We start from the raw sequence: 20,528 nt of genomic DNA on the forward strand, positions 1-20,528 counted from the left end.
CCGCCCAAGAAGAGCCCACCTTCCTCGTGGAATGGGCTTTCACTGATTTAGGATGCGACAGTCCAGCCGCAGAATGTGCAAGCTGAATCGTACTACAGATCCAGCGAGCAATAGTCTGCTGTGAAGCAGGAGCACCCAGCTTGTTGGGTGCATACAGGATAAACAACGAGTCAGTTTTCCTGACACTAGCTGTCCTGGAAACAAATTCTCAGGGCCCTGACTACGTCCAACAACTTGGAAGCCTCCAAGTCTTTAGTAACCGCAGGCACCACGATAGGTTGGTTCAAATGAAAAGCTGATACCACCTTAGGGAGAAACTGGGGACGAGTCCTCAATTCTGCCCTATCCATATGGAGAATCAGATAAGGGCTTTTACATGACAAAGCCGCCAATTCTGACACACGCCTGGCCGAAGCCAAGGCCAACAGCATGACCATTTTCCACGTGAGATATTTTAATTCCACGGTTTAAAGTGGCTCAAATCAATGTGACTTTAGGAAATCAAACACCACGTTGAGATCCCAAGGTGCCACTGGAGGCACAAAAGGAGGCTGAATATGCAGCACTCCCTTAACAAAAGTCTGAACTTCAGGTAGTGAAGCCAGTTCTCTCTGGAAGAAAATCGATAGAGCCGAAATCTGGACCTTAATGGAACCCAATTTTAGGCCCATAGTCACCCCTGACTGTAGGAAGTGCAGAAAATGGCCCAGCTGAAATTCCTCCGTTGGGGCCTTCCTGGCCTCACACCACGCAACATATTTTCGCCAAATGCGGTGATAATGGTTTGCGGTCACTTCTTTCCTAGCTTTAATCAGCGTAGGAATGACTTCCTCCGGAATGCCCTTTTCCTTTAGGATCCGGCGTTCAACCGCCATGCCGTCAACGCAGCCGCGGTAAGTCTTGGAACAGACAGGGCCCCTGCTGCAGCAGGTCCTGTCTGAGCGGCAGAGGCCATGGGTCCTCTGAGATCATTTCTTGAAGTTCCGGGTACCAAGCTCTTCTTGGCCAGTCCGGAACAATGAGTATAGTTCTTACTCCTCTTTTTCTTATTATCCTCAGTACCTTGGGTATGAGAGGAAGAGGAGGGAACACATAAACCGACTGGTACACCCACAGAGCGTCCACAGCTATCGCCTGAGGGTCCCTTGACCTGGCGCAATATCTTTTTAGCTTTTTGTTGAGGCGGGACGCCATCATGTCCACCTGTGGCCTTTCCCAATGGTGTACAATCATTTGGAAGACTTCTGGATGAAATCCCCACTCTCCCGGGTGGAAGTCGTGCCAGCTGAGAAAGTCTGCTTCCCAGTTGTCCACTCCGGAAATGAACACTGCTGACAGTGCTAACACATGATTTTCCGCCCATCGGAAAATCCTTGTGGCTTCTGCCATCGCCATCCTGCTTCTTGTGCCGCCCTGTTGGTATACATGGGCGACCGCCGTGATGTTGTCTGACTGGATCAGCACCGGCTGGTGTTGAAGCAGGGGTCTAGCCTAACTTAGGGCATTGTAAAAGGCCCTTAGTTCCAGAATATTTATGTGTAGGGAAGTCTCCTGACTCGACCACAGTCCTTGGAAGTTTCTTCCCTGTGTGACTGCCCCCCAGCCTCGAAGGCTGGCATCCGTGGTCACCAGGACCCAGTCCTGTATGCCGTATCTGCGGCCCTCTAGAAGATGAGCACTCTGCAGCAACTACAACAGCGACGCCCAGGCCCTTGGAGACAGGGTTATCAGCCGATGCATTTGAAAATGCGACCCGGACCACTTGTCCAACAGATCCCACTGGAAGATCCTTGCATGGAACCTGCCGAATGGAATTTCTTCGTAAGAAGCTACCATCTTACCCAGGACTCGCGTGCATTGATGCACCGACACCTGTATTTGTTTTAGGAGGTCTCTGACTAGAGATGACGACAACTCCTTGGCCTTCTCCTCCGGGAGAAACACCTTTTCCTGTTCTGTGTCCAGAACCATACCCAGGAACAGTAGACGCGTCGTAGGAACCAGCTGCGACTTTGGAATATTCAGAATCCAGACGTGCTGTTGTAGCACTTCCCGAGATAGTGCTACTCCGACCAAGAACTGCTCCCTGGACCTCGCCTTTATAAGGAGATCGTTTAAGTAGGGATAATTATAACTCCGTTTTTTTTTTTTTTTTTTTTTAAAGGAGTATCATCATTTCGGCCATTACCTTGGTAAATACCCTCGGTGCCGGGGATAGACCAACGGCAACGTCTGGAATTGGTAATGACAGTTCTGTACCACAATCCTGAGGTACTCCTGGTGAGGAGGGTAAATGGGGACATGCAGGTAAGCATCCTTGATGTCCAGTGATACCATGTAATCCCCTTCTTCCAGGCTTGCAATAACCGCCCTGAGCGATTTCATTTTGAACTTGAACCTTCGTATATAAGTTTTCAAGGATTTCAATTTTAGAATGGGTCTCACCGAACCGACTGGTTTCGGTACCACAAACATTGTGGAATAGTAACCCCGGCCTTGTTGAAGGAGGGGTACCTTGATTATCCCCAGCTGGAAGTACAGCTTGTGAATTGCCGCCAGTACTACCTCCCCTTTCTCCGAGGGCAGCAGGCAAGGCTGATTTGAGGTAACAGCGAGGGGGAGTCGCCTCGAACTCCAGCTTGTATCCCTGTGATACTACTTGCAGAACCCAGGGATCCACCTGTGAGCGAGCCCACTGGTCGCTGAAGTTCCCGAAACGCGCCCCCACCGCACCTGGCTCCACCTGTGGCGCCCCAGCGTCATGCGGCGGACTCAGAGGAAGCGGGGGAAGATTTTTGATCCTGGGAACTGGCTGTCTGGTGCAGCTTTTTTCCCTCTTCCCTTGACTCTGTGCAGAAAGGAAGCGCCTTTGACCCGCTTGCATTTCTGAAGCCGAAAGGGCTGCAACTGATAATACAGTGCTTTCTTAGGCTATGAGGAAACCAGAGGTAAAAAATTTTTTTCTTCCCAGCTGTTGCTGTGGATACGAGGTCCCAGAGACCATCCCCAACAATTCCTCACCCTTATAAGGCAGATGTGCCTTTTAAAGTCAGCATCACCTGTCCACTGCCGGGTCCCTAATACCCTCCTGGCAGAATGGACATTGCATTAATTCTGGATGCCAGCCGGCAAATATCCCTCTGTGCATCCCTCATATATAAGACTACATCTTTAATATGCTCTATGGTTAGCTAAATAGTATCCCTGTCCTGACAGGGTAACAGACCCCGCTGCAGCAGCACTATCCATGCTGAGGCAATTGCAGGTCTCAGTATAGTACCTGAGTGTGTATATACAGACTTCAGGATAGCCTCCTGTTTTTTATCAGCAGGCTCCTTCAAAGTGGCCGTATCCTAAGACGGCAGTGCCACCTTTTTTGACAAACGTGTGAGCGCCTTATCCACCCTAGGGGATATCTCCCAACGTGACCTATCCACTGGCGGGAAAGGGTACGCCATCAGTAACTTTTAGAAATTACCAGTTTCTTATCGGGGGAACCCACGCCTCTTCACACACTTCATTCACTCATCTGATGGGGGAACAAAACACTGGTTGCTTTTTCTCCCCAAACATAAAACCCCTGTTTTGTGGTACTCGGGTTAATGTCAGAAATGTGTAATACATTTTTCATTGCCGAGCTCATGCAACGGATGTTCCTAGTGGATTGTGTATATGTCTCAACCTCGTCGACACTGGAGTCAGACTCCGTGTCGACATCTGTGTCTGTCATCTGAGGTAGCGGGCGTTTTTTGAGCCCCTGATGGCCTTTGAGACGCCTGGGCAGGCGCGGGCTGAGAAGCCGGCTGTCCCACAGCTGTTACGTCATCCAGCCTTTTATGTAAGGCAGGCATGTCCAAACTGTGGCCCTCCAGCTGTTGAGAAACTACACATCCCAGCATGCCCTGACACAGCTTTAGCATTCTCTGACAGCAAAACTGTGTCAGGGCATACTGGGATATGTAGTTTCACAACAGCTGGAGGGCCGCAGTTTGGACATGCCTGATGTAAGGAGTTGACTCTGTCGGTTAATACCTTCCACCTATCCATCCACTCTGGTGTCGGCCCCACAGGGGGCGACATCACATTTATCGGCATCTGCTCCGCCTTCCACGTAACCTTCCTCATCAAACATGTCGACACAGCCGTACCGACACACCGCACACACACAGGGAATGCTCTGACTGAGGACAGGACCCCACAAAGTCCTTTGGAGGAGGGTCATAGGGGGAGGAGCCAGTGCACACCAGGTAGTCCTAAAGCTTTCTTTAGTTGTGCCCAGTCTCCTGCGGAGCCGCTATTCCCCATGGTCCTTACGGAGTCCCAGCATCCACTTAGGACGTCAGAGAAATAGCCCTTTCAGTAAATGCATGCATCTTACACTGCAATAGAATATATAGTGAATGTGAATGAAGTGCAAGTTCAATAAGATAATAAAACGTGAGCACTGCACAGTCATTCAAATGCTGAAATAGTCTGGGGAACTAAAAGTCCCACAATAGTGTGGATACTTGCATGAGCTCAATGCAGTTTACACAGGATCCATTGTGGATGCTTCCAATCAGCAATCCTGCTGTGTGTAGTTAGTACATCTGCAGTTAGCACTGCGGCACCGCACTCCACTCCAGATTTAGGTAAGTATACTGCCGCTGCTGTAAGTGATGAAGCGTGCTATAGGTTCCATTCTCCAGGGACATTATAGCTGCGACATCACTCCTCTGATACTGATGAGACTGTGGCTTCATAGATTAGAGTGAGATACATTCTGAGGACAAAAATGTCCCCCAGATGCACCAGGCAGTAGAAATCCAATATGGCACACCAGCGTAAGGTAACCTCTGATGAGTTTTGTCCGCTTACCTGTGGACTTTTTTCCAGTCAAGTCATTCAAGTGTATTATCTTACTGAACTTGAACTGGCACTTCATTCACATTCAGTATGTATTCTAATGCACGCCGGCTCTCCTGTCTTCTGATTACTTCCTCCCACTCCCATCTCCAAGATTTTTCACGTGCTGCTCCCTTCCTCTGGAATTCTTTACCTCTCCCCCTCAGACTCTCCACCTCTCTACAAAACTTCAAACGGGCTCTTAAGACCCATTTCTTTACCAAACCCAGCCAAATCTCATCCTAACCCTCTGTTCTACGCTCTCTATGTACCCCATCTGTGTCACCCCTGTCTGTCTACCCCTCCCCTTAGAATGTAAGCTCTCACGAGTAGGGCCCTCTTCCCTCATGTGCTTATCCTTTTCTTACTTTAATAATCCTCAACTGCCCAAATCAAGCAGTTTTTTGGCCACCTGGAACTTCTCTGTCATTTACTGGTGTAGTTATGCTTAGTTACCCTGTACTTGTCCTACATTGTCATCAACTGTAAGTCACTGTTTTCCTGTTTTGATTATGTGCATATGTACTCTGTAATTGGGCGCTGCGGACCCTTGTGGCGCCATATAAATAAAAGGATAATAATAATAATAATAATAATAATAATAATAATAATAAATAAGATTTTACTTACCGATAAATCTATTTCTCGTAGTCCGTAGTGGATGCTGGGGACTCCGTCAGGACCATGGGGGATTAGCGGCTCCGCAGGAGACAGGGCACAAAACTAAAGCTTTAGGATCAGGTGGTGTGTACTGGCTCCTCCCCCTATGACCCTCCTCCAAGCCTCAGTTAGGATACTGTGCCCGGACGAGCGTACACAATAAGGAAGGATATTGAATCCCGGGTAAGACTCATACCAGCCACACCAATCACACCGTATAACTTGTGATCTAAACCCAGTTAACAGTATGACAAACGTAGGAGCCTCTGAACAGACGGCTCACAACAAATAACAACCCGATTTTTTTGTAACAATAACTATGTACAAGTATTGCAGACAATCCGCACTTGGGATGGGCGCCCAGCATCCACTACGGACTACGAGAAATAGATTTATCGGTAAGTAAAATCTTATTTTCTCTGACGTCCTAAGTGGATGCTGGGGACTCCGTCAGGACCATGGGGATTATACCAAAGCTCCCAAACGGGCGGGAGAGTGCGGATGACTCTGCAGCACCGAATGAGAGAACTCCAGGTCCTCTTTAGCCAGGGTATCAAATTTGTAGAATTTTACAAACATGTTCTCCCCCGACCACGTAGCTGCTCGGCAGAGTTGTAATGCCGAGACCCCTCGGGCAGCCGCCCAGGATGAGCCCACCTTCCTTGTGGAATGGGCCTTGACAGATTTAGGCTGTGGCAGGCCTGCCACAGAATGTGCAAGTTGAATTGTGCTACAAATCCAACGAGCAATCGTCTGCTTAGAAGCAGGAGCACCCAGCTTGTTGGGTGCATACAGTATAAACAGCGAGTCAGATTTTCTGACTCCAGCCGTCCTTGAAATGTATATTTTCAATGCCCTGACAACGTCCAGCAACTTGGAATCTTCCAAATCGCTAGTAGCCGCAGGCACCACAATAGGCTGGTTCAGGTGAAACGCTGACACCACCTTAGGCAGTAACGGAGGACGCGTCCGCAGTTCTGCCCTGTCCGAATGGAAAATCAGATATGGGCTCTTATACGATAAAGCCGCCAATTCTGATACTCTCCTGGCTGAAGCCAGGGCCAGTAGCATGGTTACTTTCCATGTAAGATATTTCAAATCCACCGATTTGAGTGGCTCAAACCAATGGGATTTGAGAAAATCCAAAACTACATTCAGGTCCCACGGAGCCACTGGGGGCACAACCGGGGGCTGTATATGTAGTACTCCTTTTACAAAAGTCTGGACTTCAGGAACTGAAGCCAATTCTTTCTGGAAGAAAATCGACAGGGCCGAAATTTGAACTTTAATGGACCCCAATTTGAGGCCCATAGACAATCCTGTTTGCAGGAAATGTAGGAATCGACCCAGTTGAAATTCCTCCGTGGGGGCCTTCCTGGCCTCACACCACGCAACATATTTTCTCCAAATGCGGTGATAATGTTGTGCAGTCACCTCCTTCCTGGCTTTAACCAGTGTAGGAATGACCTCTTCTGGAATGCCTTTTTCCTTTAGAATTCGGCGTTCAACCGCCATGCCGTCAAACGCAGCCGCGGTAAGTCTTGGAATAGACACGGTCCCTGCTGAATCAGGTCCCGTCTTAGAGGTAGAGGCCACGGATTTTCCGTGAGCATCTCCTGAAGTTCCGAGTACCAAGTTCTTCTTGGCCAATCCGGAGCCACGAGTATCGTTCTTACTCCCCTTTGCCGTATAATTCTCAGTACTTTGGGTATGAGAGGCAGAGGAGGAAACACATACACTGACTGGTACACCCACGGTGTTACCAGAGCGTCCACAGCTATTGCCTGAGGGTCTCTTGACCTGGCGCAATACCTGTCCAGTTTTTTGTTGAGGCGAGACGCCATCATATCCACCTTTGGTTTTTCCCAACGGTTCACAATCATGTGGAAGACTTCTGGATGAAGTCCCCACTCTCCCGGGTGTAGATCGTGTCTGCTGAGGAAGTCTGCTTCCCAGTTGTCTACTCCCGGAATGAACACTGCTGACAGTGCTATCACATGATCTTCCGCCCAGCGAAGGATCCTTGCAGCTTCTGCCATTGCTCTCCTGCTTCTTGTGCCGCCCTGTCTGTTTACGTGGGCGACTGCCGTGATGTTGTCCGACTGGATCAACACCGGCTGACCCTGAAGCAGGGGTTTTGCCAGGCTTAGAGCATTGTAAATTGCTCTTAGCTCCAGTATATTTATATGAAGAGACATCTCCAGGCTTGACCATACTCCCTGGAAGTTTCTTCCCTGTGTGACCGCTCCCCAGCCTCTCAGACTGGCATCCGTGGTCACCAGGACCCAGTCCTGTATGCCGAATCTGCGGCCCTCTAACAGATGAGCACTCTGCAACCACCACAGAAGAGACACCCTTGTCCGTGGCGATAAGGTTATCCGCTGATGCATCTGCAGATGCGATCCGGACCATTTGTCCAGCAGATCCCACTGAAAAGTTCGTGCGTGGAATCTGCCGAATGGAATTGCTTCGTAAGAAGCCACCATCTTTCCCAGGACTCTTGTGCATTGATGCACAGACACTTTTCCTGGTTTTAGGAGGTTCCTGACAAGTTCGGATAACTCCTTGGCTTTCTCCTCCGGAAGAAACACCTTTTTCTGAACCGTGTCCAGAATCATTCCCAGGAACAGCAGACGTGTTGTCGGGGTCAACTGAGATTTTGGAAAATTCAGAATCCACCCGTGTTGTTGCAGCACTACTTGGGTTAGTGCCACTCCGTCCTCCAGCTGTTCTCTGGACCTTGCCCTTATCAGGAGATCGTCCAAGTAAGGGATAATTAATACGCCTCTTCTTCGCAGAAGAATCATCATTTCGGCCATTACCTTGGTAAAGACCCGAGGTGCCGTGGACAATCCAAACGGCAGCGTCTGAAACTGATGACAGTTTTGCACCACGAACCTGAGGTACCCTTGATGTGAAGGGCAAATTGGGACATGCAGGTAAGCATCCTTTATGTCCAGGGACACCATAAAGTCCCCTTCTTCCAGATTCGCTATCACTGCTCTGAGTGATTCCATCCTGAACTTGAATTTTTGTATGTACAGGTTCAAAGATTTCAGATTTAGAATAGGTCTTACCGAGCCGTCCGGCTTCGGTACCACAAATAGCGTGGAGTAATACCCCTTTCCCTGTTGTAGGAGGGGTACCTTGACTATCACCTGCTGAGAAAACAGCTTGTGAATGGCTTCCAATACCGTCGCCCTGTCTGAGGGAGACGTTGGCAAAGCAGACTTTAGGAACCGGCGAGGGGGAGACTTCTCGAATTCCAACCTGTAACCCTGAGATACTACCTGCAGGATCCAAGGGTCCACCTGTGAGCAAGCCCACTGTGCGCTGAAATTCCTGAGTCGACCCCCCCACCGCTCCTGAGTCCGCTTGTACAGCCCCAGCGTCATGCTGAGGGCTTTGCAGAACCCTGGGAGGGCTTCTGTTCTTGGGCAGGGGCTGCTTGCTGCCCTCTCTTACCCCTTCCTCTGCCCCGGGGCAGATATGACTGTCCTTTTGCCCTCTTGTTCTTATAGGACCGAAAGGACTGCGGCTGAAAAGACGGTGTCTTTTTCTGTTGGGAGGGGGTCTGAGGTAAAAAGGTGGATTTTCCGGCAGTTGCCGTGGCCACCAGATCCGATAGACCTACGCCAAATAATTCTTCCCCTTTATACGGCAATACTTCCATATGTCGTTTGGAATCCGCATCACCTGACCACTGTCGCGTCCATAAACTTCTTCTGGCAGATATGGACATCGCACTTACTCTCGATGCCAGAGTGCAAATATCCCTCTGAGCATCTCGCATATAAAGAAAAGCATCCTTTAATTGCTCTATAGTCAATAAAATACTGTCCCTATCCAGGGTATCAATATTTTCAGTCAGGGAATCCGACCAGACCACCCCAGCACTGCACATCCAGGCTGAGGCGATGGCTGGTCGCAGTATAACACCAGTATGTGTGTATATACTCTTTAGGGTAGTTTCCAGCCTCCTATCAGCTGGATCCTTGAGGGCGGCCGTATCAGGAGACGGTAACGCCACTTGTTTTGATAAGCGTGTGAGCGCCTTATCCACCCTAGGGGGTGTTTCCCAGCGCGCCCTAACCTCTGGCGGGAAAGGGTATAATGCCAATAACTTTTTTGAAATTAGCACTTTTCTATCTGGGTTAACCCACGCTTCATCACATACATCATTCAATTCCTCTGATTCAGGAAAAACTACAGGTAGTTTTTTCACCCCCCACATAATACCCCTTTTTGTGGTACTTGCAGTATCAGAGATATGCAAAGCCTCCTTCATTGCCGTGATCATATAACGTGTGGCTCTACTTGAAAATACGTTTGTTTTTTTTCACCGTCGACACTAGATTCAGTGTCCGTGTCTGGGTCTGTGTCGACCGACTGAGGTAAAGGGCGTTTTACAGCCCCTGACGGTGTCTGAGACGCCTGGGCAGGTACCAACTGGTTTTCCGGCCGTCTCATGTCGTCAACTGATTTTTGTAATGTGCTGACATTATCACGTAATTCCATAAACAAAGCCATCCATTCCGGTGTCGACTCCCTGGGGGGTGACATCACCATTACCGGCAATTGCTCTGCCTCCACACCAACATCGTCCTCATACATGTCGACACACACGTACCGACACACAGCAGACACACAGGGAATGCTCTTATCGAAGACAGGACCCCACTAGCCCTTTGGGGAGACAGAGGGAGAGTTTGCCAGCACACACCCAAGCGCTATAATATATATGGGAACAACCTTATATAAGTGTTGTATCCTTATAGCAGCTTAAATATATAAAATATCGCCATAAAAAGTGCCCCCCCTCTCTGTTTTACCCTGTTTCTGTAGTGCAGTGCAGGGGAGAGTCCTGGGAGCCTTCCTCACAGCGGAGCTGAGCAGGAAAATGGCGCTGTGTGCTGAGGAGAATAAGCCCCCGCCCCCTATTCCGGCGGGCTTTTCTCCCGTAGTTTGTAATATCTGGCAGGGGTTAAATACATCCATATAGCCTCAAGGGCTATATGTGATGTATTTTTTAGCCATAAAAGGTATTTACATTGCTGCCCAGGGCGCCCCCAGCAGCGCCCTGCACCCTCCGTGACCGTTGGTGAGAAGTGTGTGACAAACAATGGCGCACAGCTGCAGTGCTGTGCGCTACCTTCAAGAAGACTGAAGAGCCTTCTGCCGCCGGTTTCTGGACCTTCAATCTTCAGCATCTGCAAGGGGGGTCGGCGGCGCGGCTCCGGGACGAACCCCAGGGTGAGACCTGTGTTCCGACTCCCTCTGGAGCTAATGGTGTCCAGTAGCCTAAGAAGCCAATCCATCCTGCACGCAGGTGAGTTGAACTTCTCTCCCCTAAGTCCCTCGATGCAGTGAGCCTGTTGCCAGCAGGACTCACTGAAAATAATAAACCTAAAAACTTTTTCTAAGCAGCTCCTTAAGAGAGCCACCTAGATTGCACCCTGCTCGGACGGGCACAAAAACCTAACTGAGGCTTGGAGGAGGGTCATAGGGGGAGGAGCCAGTACACACCACCTGATCCTAAAGCTTTAGTTTTGTGCCCCGTCTCCTGCGGAGCCGCTAATCCCCCATGGTCCTGACGGAGTCCCCAGCATCCACTTAGGACGTCAGAGAAAATAATAATAATAATAATAATAATAATAATAATACAGCGAAAGATAGAGGAATGTACTAAAAGGGCTGTTTTTATGTATGCATACTGAAAAAGTTTTTTACTGATGATTGGTATGTATTTAAAATATATATTTTATTAGCGCTGCTCCGTTCTTTGCTTTGCAACATAGGTTACTCACAATACTTAGTAAATGCAAATACAAGTTAGTTAAAAAAAAAAAAAAAAAGACAGAAAAGAAAACTACACATTATGATGTACAGCAAAAGCTCTGCAATTACATGTAAAATGTTTGCAAAAATACAAAAAATGGAGTGAATGAAAGTAGAAAAGGCCAAGCATGCTTACCTCCACAAATCAGCCCATTAGATCGGTCACAATTGAAGTTGTCACAATCACAGTGTTTGCCAGAGTAGGATTCAGAAGGATTGTCCCTCTTCCTGCACAGGCATTGCCCACAGACACAGTCCCCATTGTTACTGCAGATCTCAGAACTATTCTCCTTCCTGCACTGAGCATCCATATCTTCACTGCTAACCTGTTCTGTGCTGCACTGGCAGTCCTTCCCAATACGGCCTTCATTACATCTGAAAAAGTGAGAAAATGGCATAATCACATCAAACTAGAAGGCCCTTCTCATACCTACAGTCCCTTCGCAAACATGCATTCAGCAGCAAGCAAAAGTCATTGAATTTCTCTTGAATCAAGAAAATCTGAAGCTTCATAACAGAACTAGACATGAAATCATCTTATAAATTGTCTGTAGATTGTAAGCTCTCATGATCAAGGACTTCTCCCACCATCTCGTGTCTGCACAAACTCATATGTGCTTGTCCTGCATGATATGCATTGGTTCAGCTGCAAGTCATTAAACTGTATGTAGGGTGATGCAAATTTTTGGCACCTTACAAACTATTGTGATCCACCTCTACAGCAACATTTGAAACCCCCACCTGCCCCCCCTCTTTTTTATTTTATTTTACAAACATGTATAAAACACTGCACAAAATAAATGTATCCCTGGTACGCAAAGCACATTGGAGACCCCATGAGAAGCTTTTCAGTCTAACAAGAAAAAGGCGGCAGCTGTAATATCAATTTACAGCCAGATTAGCATACAAAATGCAGCGGATCACTGATTAAAGCTGTAATGACAGTTCTTAGTACCGGTTTCTTCCCTTAATTTTCCCCTCCAGACTTTGAAGTAACAAAACAAAGAAACGGAGGAAGGATAAATACTAAGCTACAGTGCTTCGGAAAGTATTCACATCGCTACACTTTTTCCACATTTTATGTTATGTTACAGCCTTATTCCAAAATGGAATTAATTTTTCCCTCAAAATTCTACACACAATACCCCATAATGACAACGTGAATTTTTTTTTATATTTTTGCAAATTTATTAAAAGTAAAAAACTAAGAAATCACATGAACATAAGTATTCACAGCCTTTACTCAATACTTTGTTGATGCACCTTTGGCAGCAATTACAGCCTCAAGTCCTTCTGAATATGATGCCACAAGCTTGGCACACCTATCTTTGGCCTGTTTCACCCATTCCTCTTTGCAGCACCTCTTAAGCGCCATAAGGTTGGATGGGAAGCGTCGGTGCACAGCCATTTTCAGATCTCTCCAGAGATGTTCAATCGGATTAAAATCTGGGCCACTCAAGGACATTCACAGGGTTGTCCTGAAGCCACTCCTTTGATATCTTGGCTGTGAGTTTAGGGTCATTATCCTGCTGAAAGATGAACTGTCACTCAACTCTGAGTTCAATTTTTGTCTCATCAGACCACAGAATTTTGTATCTCATGGTCAGAGAGTCCTTCAGGTGCATTTTGGCAAACTCCAGACGGGATGCCATGTGCTTTTTACTAAGGAGTGGCTTCCATCTGGCCACTATACCATACAGGCCTGATAGGTGGACTGCTGCAGAGATGGTTGTCCTTCCGGAAAGTTCTCCTCTCTCCACAGAGGAATGCTGTAGCTCTGACAGAGTGACTATCGGGTTCTTGGTCACCTCCCTGACTAGGACCCTTCACCCCAGATCGCTCAGTTTAGATGGCCGGCCAGCTCTAGAAAGTCATGGTGGTTCTGAACTTCTTTCATTTACGGATGATGGAGGCCACTGTGCTCATTGGGACCTTCAAAGCAGCAGATATTTTTCTGTACCATTCCCCAGATTTGTGCCTCGAGACAATCCTATCTCGGAGGTCTACAGACAATTCCTTTGACTTCATGCTTGGTTTGTGCTCAGACATGCACTGTCAAGTGTGGGACCTTATATAGACAGGTGTGTGCCTTTCTAAATCATGTCCAATCAACTGAATTTACCACCGGTGGACTCCAATTAAGCTGTATGAACATCTCAAGGATGATCAGTGGAAACAGGATGCACCTGAGCTCAAATTTTGAGGTTCATGGCAAAGGCTGTTTTCGTAGTTGTTTTTAATTTTAAATAAATTAGCAAAAATCTCAACAACAAAAAAACAAAAACAAAACCCCACTTTTCACGTTGTTATGGGGTATTGTGTGTAGAATTTTGAGGACAAAAATGAATTTATTCCATTTTGGAATAAGGCTGTAACATAACAAAATGTGGAAAAAGTGAAGCGCTGTGAATACTTTCCGGATGCACTGTATATGTTCTGTGATCACTCACACCACTAAGGGAGAGAACTATATTTAAACGTATGCATTCCCGAATGCATTAGCAAAACACATGTAATCAAAGAGAAGATACTTCTCACATATATGCAATACCTGCAGGCTCCACATTCAAATGTGCCATTTCCAAAGTGACAATCTGGGCTATCGGGGAGTCCGGTCTGCTGACAGTCACATTCACAAATAAATTTCAGAATGATCTCTACTTCTTCTGTAAATCCCAATGGCTTGATTTTAATGGATTCAGTTTGGTCTTTTTGGTCATTCTTGGGGCACCTGTGAGCGGTGACGCTTATTTCAAACTCAACCTTTAAAAATAAACACACATATTACTCACCGCGCAAACGCATTTCAGCACAATTTCCAGTACAGCGAGAGACAGAATAACCTGCCCTGAATGCCCAAGCAACAACTTGTAAGGTAGGGCCATAATGAAAGCTTCTTTACCTGGTCTCCCAGAGAAATGTTGGAACATTTCCTTCCATTCTCGCCTGTACCAATAACCCCATTCTTACAGAAGGATTTATAATTGATCGTTACGCCTTCTGGCAACTTGCTGTTTTCCAGAATGAGTTCTGAAGAAAGTGACTAGAGAGAAGGGAAAAGTCAACGGATGACATCACTTCACCAAACATAACAAAGCTCTGCTAATAGTAAATAGAAGACATTCCCTTTCACCAAACAAAAGTTTGGGGTGAACTATCGCAATTGAATACTTACATTGTAGGAGTCAATGATCAACTGTATTACATTGCTGGAGTTTGCAGACAGCGTTCCAACAGCAGATTTAGGTATCAGATTCTTTAATTCCTTTCAAAATAAAAACCATTCTAATCAGTGATGGAGATCCCACATTACTTCAGTATTACTAATATACACAGGCATGCACCTTTTTCAGCAGGGTGTGTACAGATCACAGACACTATACACCAGGGGTGGCCAAACAGTCGATCGCGATCGACTGGTCGATCGCGGACATGCGACCAGTCGATCGCGATCCGCCGCCCAGCCACCCGAAGCCGCGCCTCTCCTGCCTGCCGCTCTGCCTCCTCAGTCTGGTCTGCAGCAGTGACGGCCGAGTGTATAGCTCAAATCAGGTGCCGGTTCGTAAGCCAATGAGAGCTCGCGGACTGGCACCCGATTTGAGCCATACACGCTGCCGTCACCGCCGGAGATCAGACTGAGGCGGCAGACAGGAGAAGCGTGCGCTGCGCTCTCCACACACCAACGGTGAGCTCTTCTATGGGGGCATATCTGGCATTGTGGGCACATAGCTCAGTGGGGGCATATCTGGCACTGTGGGGTCATATGTGGCACTGGGGGCATATCTGGCTCTGCGGGCACATGGCACTGTGGGGTCATATGTGGCACTGGGGGCATATCTGGCTCTGCGGGCACATGGCACTGTGGGGGCATATCTGTAATCTGGCGCTGTGGGGGCATATCTGTATCTGGCGCTGTGGGGGCATATCTGTATCTGGCGCTGTGGGGGCATATCTGTATCTGGCGCTGTGGGGGCATATCTGTATCTGGCACTGTGGGGGCATATGTGGCACTGTGGGGGCATATGTGGCACTGTGGGGGCATATGTGGCACTGTGGGGGCATATGTGGCACTGTGGGGGCATATGTGGCACTGTGGGGGCATATGTGGCACTGTGGGGGCATATGTGGCACTGTGGGGGCATATGTGGCACTGTGGGGGCATATGTGGCACTGTGGGGGCATATGTGGCACTGTGGGGGCATATGTGGCACTGTGGGGGCATATCTGTATCTGGCGCTGTGGGGGCATATCTGTATCTGGCGCTGTGGGGGCATATCTGTATCTGGCGCTGTGGGGGCATATCTGTATCTGGCGCTGTGGGGGCATATCTGTATCTGGCGCTGTGAGGGTATATCTGTATCTGGCGCTGTGAGGGCATATCTGGCACTGTGGGCACATGGCACTGTGGGGGCATATCTGGCACTGTGGGCACATGGCACTGTGGGGGCATATGTGGCACTGTGGGGGCATATGTGGCACTGCGGGCACATGGCACTGTGGGGGCATATCTGTAATCTGGCACTGTGGGGGCATATCTGTAATCTGGCGCTGTGGGGGCATATCTGTAATCTGGCACTGTGGGGGCATATCTGGCACTGTGGGGTCATATGTGGCACTGGGGGCATATCTGGCTCTGCGGGCACATGGCACTGTGGGGGCATATCTGGCACTGTGGGGGCATATCTGTAATCTGGCGCTGTGGGGGCATATCTGTATCTGGCGCTGTGGGGGCATATCTGTATCTGGCGCTGTGGGGGCATATCTGTATCTGGCGCTGTGGGGGCATATCTGTATCTGGCGCTGTGGGGGCATATCTGTATCTGGCGCTGTGGGGGCATATCTGTATCTGGCGCTGTGGGGGCATATCTGTATCTGGCGCTGTGGGGGCATATCTGTATCTGGCGCTGTGGGGGCATATCTGTATCTGGCGCTGTGGGGGCATATCTGTATCTGGCACTGTGGGGGCATATCTGGCACTGTGGGCACATGGCACTGTGAGGGCATTTCTGGCACTGTGGGGGCATATCTGGCACTGTGGGGGCATATCTGTAATCTGGCACTGTGGGCACATGGCACTGTGGGGGCATATCTGTATCTGGCACTGTGGGGGCATATCTGGCACTGTGGGGGCATGTGTATCTGGCACTGTGGGGGCATATCTGGCACTGTGGGGGCATATCTGTATCTGGCACTGTGGGGGCATATCTGGCACTGTGGGGGCATGTGTATCTGGCACTGTGGGGGCATATGTGTTTGAGGTTTTTACCTGTGGGGGCCAATGTGTTATTTCGTGTGAGGCAGTCATTACACTCTGCGCAGCAAGGCTACATCCCTTTCTTTAGTTATACCACGCCCACTTTTTGTTATGCCATACCCCTTTTTTGCGCTATTATTCCTCCTAGGTAGATCACAAAAGCTTTTTAGCTTTCACAGTAGATCACAGACTCCAAAAGTCTGCCCGCCCCTGCTATACACTATAACACAACTATACACAGTCTGACAAGGAAAGTTTAAAACGTGGTATAAACCTTGTAAACTGGCTGGAATTCCTCAGTCACAGCGAAGATAGTTTGTATGTTGTTTTCACTAAGTTTCTGTACTAGATGAGCTATTGATGGATAGTCCTGCAAAAGGAAACACCACATTAGGAACAGTGGATTGACAACACTGCTTTACAAGATCAGTACAACCACCTACCCTATCCTGCGTTTATTAGTCATTGGATCATAACTGGTTACATAACAGATGTGACATGATACAAAACAAAAATAAGATTTTACTCACCGGTAAATCTATTTCTCGTAGTCCGTAGTGGATGCTGGGAACTCCGTAAGGACCATGGGGAATAGACGGGCTCCGCAGGAGACTGGGCACTCTAAAAGAAAGATTAGGTACTATCTGGTGTGCACTGGCTCCTCCCTCTATGCCCCTCCTCCAGACCTCAGTTAGGATACTGTGCCCGGAAGAGCTGACACAATAAGGAAGGATTTTGAATCCCGGGTAAGACTCATACCAGCCACACCAATCACACCGTATAACTCGTGATACTATACCCAGTTAACAGTATGAAATATAACTGAGCCTCTCAACAGATGGCTCAACAATAACCCTTTAGTTAGGCAATAACTATATACAAGTATTGCAGACAATCCGCACTTGGGATGGGCGCCCAGCATCCACTACGGACTACGAGAAATAGATTTACCGGTGAGTAAAATCTTTTTTTCTCTGACGTCCTAGTGGATGCTGGGAACTCCGTAAAGACCATGGGGATTATACCAAAGCTCCCAAACGGGCGGGAGAGTGCGGATGACTCTGCAGCACCGAATGAGAGAACTCAAGGTCCTCCTCAGCCAGGGTATCAAATTTGTAGAATTTAGCAAACGTGTTTGCCCCTGACCAAGTTGCAGCTCGGCAAAGTTGTAAAGCCGAGACCCCTCGGGCAGCCGCCCAAGATGAGCCCACTTTCCTCGTGGAATGGGCTGTTACTGATTTAGGATGCGGCAATCCAGCCGCAGAATGCTCCAGCTGAATTGTGCCACAAATTCAGCGAGCAATAGTCTGCTTAGAAGCAGGAGCACCTATTTTGTTGGGTGCCTACAGGATAAAAAACGAGTCAGTTTTCCTGACTCCAGCCGTCCTGGAAATATACATTTTTAAGGCCCTGACTACGTCCAGTAACTTGGAATCTTCCAAGTCCCTAGTAGCCGCAGGCACTACAATAGGTTGGTTCAAGTGAAAAGCTGATACCACCTTAGGGAGAAACTGGGGACGAGTCCTCAATTCTGCCCTATCCATATGGAAAATCAGATAAGGGCTTTTACATGACAAAGCCGCCAATTCTGACACACGCCTGGCCGAAGCCAAGGCCAATAACATGACCACTTTCCACGTGAGATATTTCAAATCCACAGTTTTAAGTGGCTCAAACCAATGTGATTTTAAGAAACTCAACACCACGTTGAGATCCCAAGGTGCCACAGAAGGCACAAAAAAGGGGCTGAATATGTAGCACTCCCTTTACAAATGTCTGAACTCCAGGCAGTGAAGCCAGTTCTTTCTGGAAGAAAATCGACAGAGCCGAAATCTGGACCTTAATGGAACCCAAATTTAGGCCCATAGTCACTCCTGACTGTAGGAAGTGCAGAAAACGACCCAGCTGAAATTCCTCTGTTGGGGCCTTCCTGGCCTCACACCACGCAACATATTTTCGCCAAATACGGTGATAATGGTTTGCGGTTACTTCTTTCCTCGCTTTTATCAGCGTAGGAATGACTGTCTTGGAACAGACAGGGCCCCTGCTGTAGCAGATCCTGTCTGAGCGGTAGAGGCCATGGGTCCTCTGATATTATTTCTTGAAGTTCTGGGTACCAAGTTCTTCTTGGCCCATCCGGAACCACGAGTATCGTTCTTACTCCTCGTTTTCTTATTATTCTCAGTACCTTTGGTATGAGAGGCAGAGGAGGGAATACATAAACCGACTGGTACACCCACGGTGTCACTAGAGCGTCCACAGCTATTGCCTGAGGGTCCCTTGACCTGGCGCAATATCTAGTTTTTTTGTTTAGGCGGGACGCCATCATGTCCACATGTGGCCTTTCCCAACGGTTTACCAACAGTTGGAAGACTTCTGGATGAAGTCCCCACTCTCCCGGGTGTCGGTCGTGTCTGCTGAGGAAGTCTGCTTCCCAGTTGTCCACTCCCGGAATGAACACTGCTGACAGTGCTAAGACGTGATTTTCCGCCCATCGGAGAATCCTTGTGGCTTCTGCCATCGCCATCCTGCTTCTTGTGCCGCCCTGTCGGTTTACATGGGCGACTGCCGTAATGTGGTCTGATTGGATCAGTACCGGCTGGTTTTGAAGCAGAGGCCTTGCCAGACTTAGGGCATTGTAAATGGCCCTCCGTTCCAGAATATTTATGTGTAGGGACGACTCCTGACTTGACCAAAGTCCTTGGAAATTTCTTCCCTGTGTGACTGCCCCCCAGCCTCGAAGGCTGGCATCCGTGGTTACCAGGACCCAGTCCTGTATGCCGAATCTGCGGCCCTCTTGAAGATGAGCACTCTGCAGCCACCACAGTAGAGATAACCCTGTCTCCAAGGACCAGGGTATCAGCCGATGCATCTGAAGATGCGATTCCGACCACTTGTCCAAGAGGTCACACTGAAAGGTTCTTGCATGGAACCTGCCGAATGGAATTTTGCTTCGTAAGAAGCTACCATTTTTCCCAGGACTCCTGTGCAGTGATGCACCGATACCTGTTTTGGTTTCAGGAGGTCTCTGACTAGAGATAACAGCTCCTTGGCTTTCTCCTGCGGGAGAAACACTTTTTTCTGTACTGTGTCCAGAACCATCCCCAGGAACAGCAGGCGTGTGGTAGGAACCAGCTGTGACTTTGGAATGTATAGAATCCATCCGTGCTGTTGTAGCACTTCCCGAGATAGTGCTACTCCGACCAACAACTGCTCCATGGACCTCGCCTTTATAAGGAGATCGTCCCAGTACGGGATAATTAAAAACTCCCTTTTTTCGAAGGAGTATCATCATTTCTGCCATTACCTTGGTAAAGACCCTCGGTGCCGTGGACAGTCCAAACGGCAGTGTTTGGAATTGGTAATGGCAATCCTGTACCACAAATCTGAGGTACTCCTGGTGAGGATGGTAAATGGGGACATGTAGGTAAGCATCCTTGATGTCCAGGGATACCATGTAATCCCCCTCCTCCAGGCTTGCAATAACCGCCCTGAGCGATTCCATCTTGAACTTGAATTTTTTTATGTATGTGTTCAAGGACTTCAAATTTAAAATGGGTCTCACCGAACCGTCCGGTTTCGGTACCACAAACAGTGTGGAATAGTAACCCCGTCCTTGTTGAAGTAGGGGCACCTTGACTATCACCTGCTGGGAATACAGCTTGTGAATTGCCTCTAGCACAGCCTCCCTGCCTGAGGGAGTTGTCGGCAAGGCAGATTTGAGGAAACGGCGGGGGGGAGACGCCTCGAATTCCAGCCTGTACCCCTGAGATACTACTTGAAGAATCCAGGGATCCACCTGTGAGCGAGCCCACTGATCGCTGAAATTTTTGAGGCGGCCCCCCACCGTACCTGGCTACGCCTGTGGAGCCCCCGCGGCATGCGGTGGACT

The 20,528-nt window shown here is 48.5% G+C and overlaps 1 protein-coding gene across 2 annotated transcripts in view; it reads right to left on the reverse strand.

Annotated features, from left to right (window-relative positions):
- ITGB1 (integrin subunit beta 1) overlaps positions 1–20,528 on the reverse strand; it is a 144,989-nt gene that overhangs the window by 11,320 nt on the left and 113,141 nt on the right. For both annotated transcript variants that reach the window (XM_063922103.1, XM_063922104.1), the window contains exons 8-12: positions 16,911–17,006; positions 14,558–14,647; positions 14,285–14,425; positions 13,934–14,145; positions 11,519–11,757 (exon numbers count right to left, since the gene is read on the reverse strand). In XM_063922103.1, the coding sequence (XP_063778173.1) occupies positions 11,519–11,757; positions 13,934–14,145; positions 14,285–14,425; positions 14,558–14,647; positions 16,911–17,006 (778 nt within the window). The remainder of the gene's footprint in view (positions 1–11,518; positions 11,758–13,933; positions 14,146–14,284; positions 14,426–14,557; positions 14,648–16,910; positions 17,007–20,528) is intronic.

This window comes from Pseudophryne corroboree, chromosome 5 (genome assembly GCF_028390025.1).
Source record: "Pseudophryne corroboree isolate aPseCor3 chromosome 5, aPseCor3.hap2, whole genome shotgun sequence".
NCBI classification, from domain to species: domain Eukaryota; kingdom Metazoa; phylum Chordata; class Amphibia; order Anura; family Myobatrachidae; genus Pseudophryne; species Pseudophryne corroboree.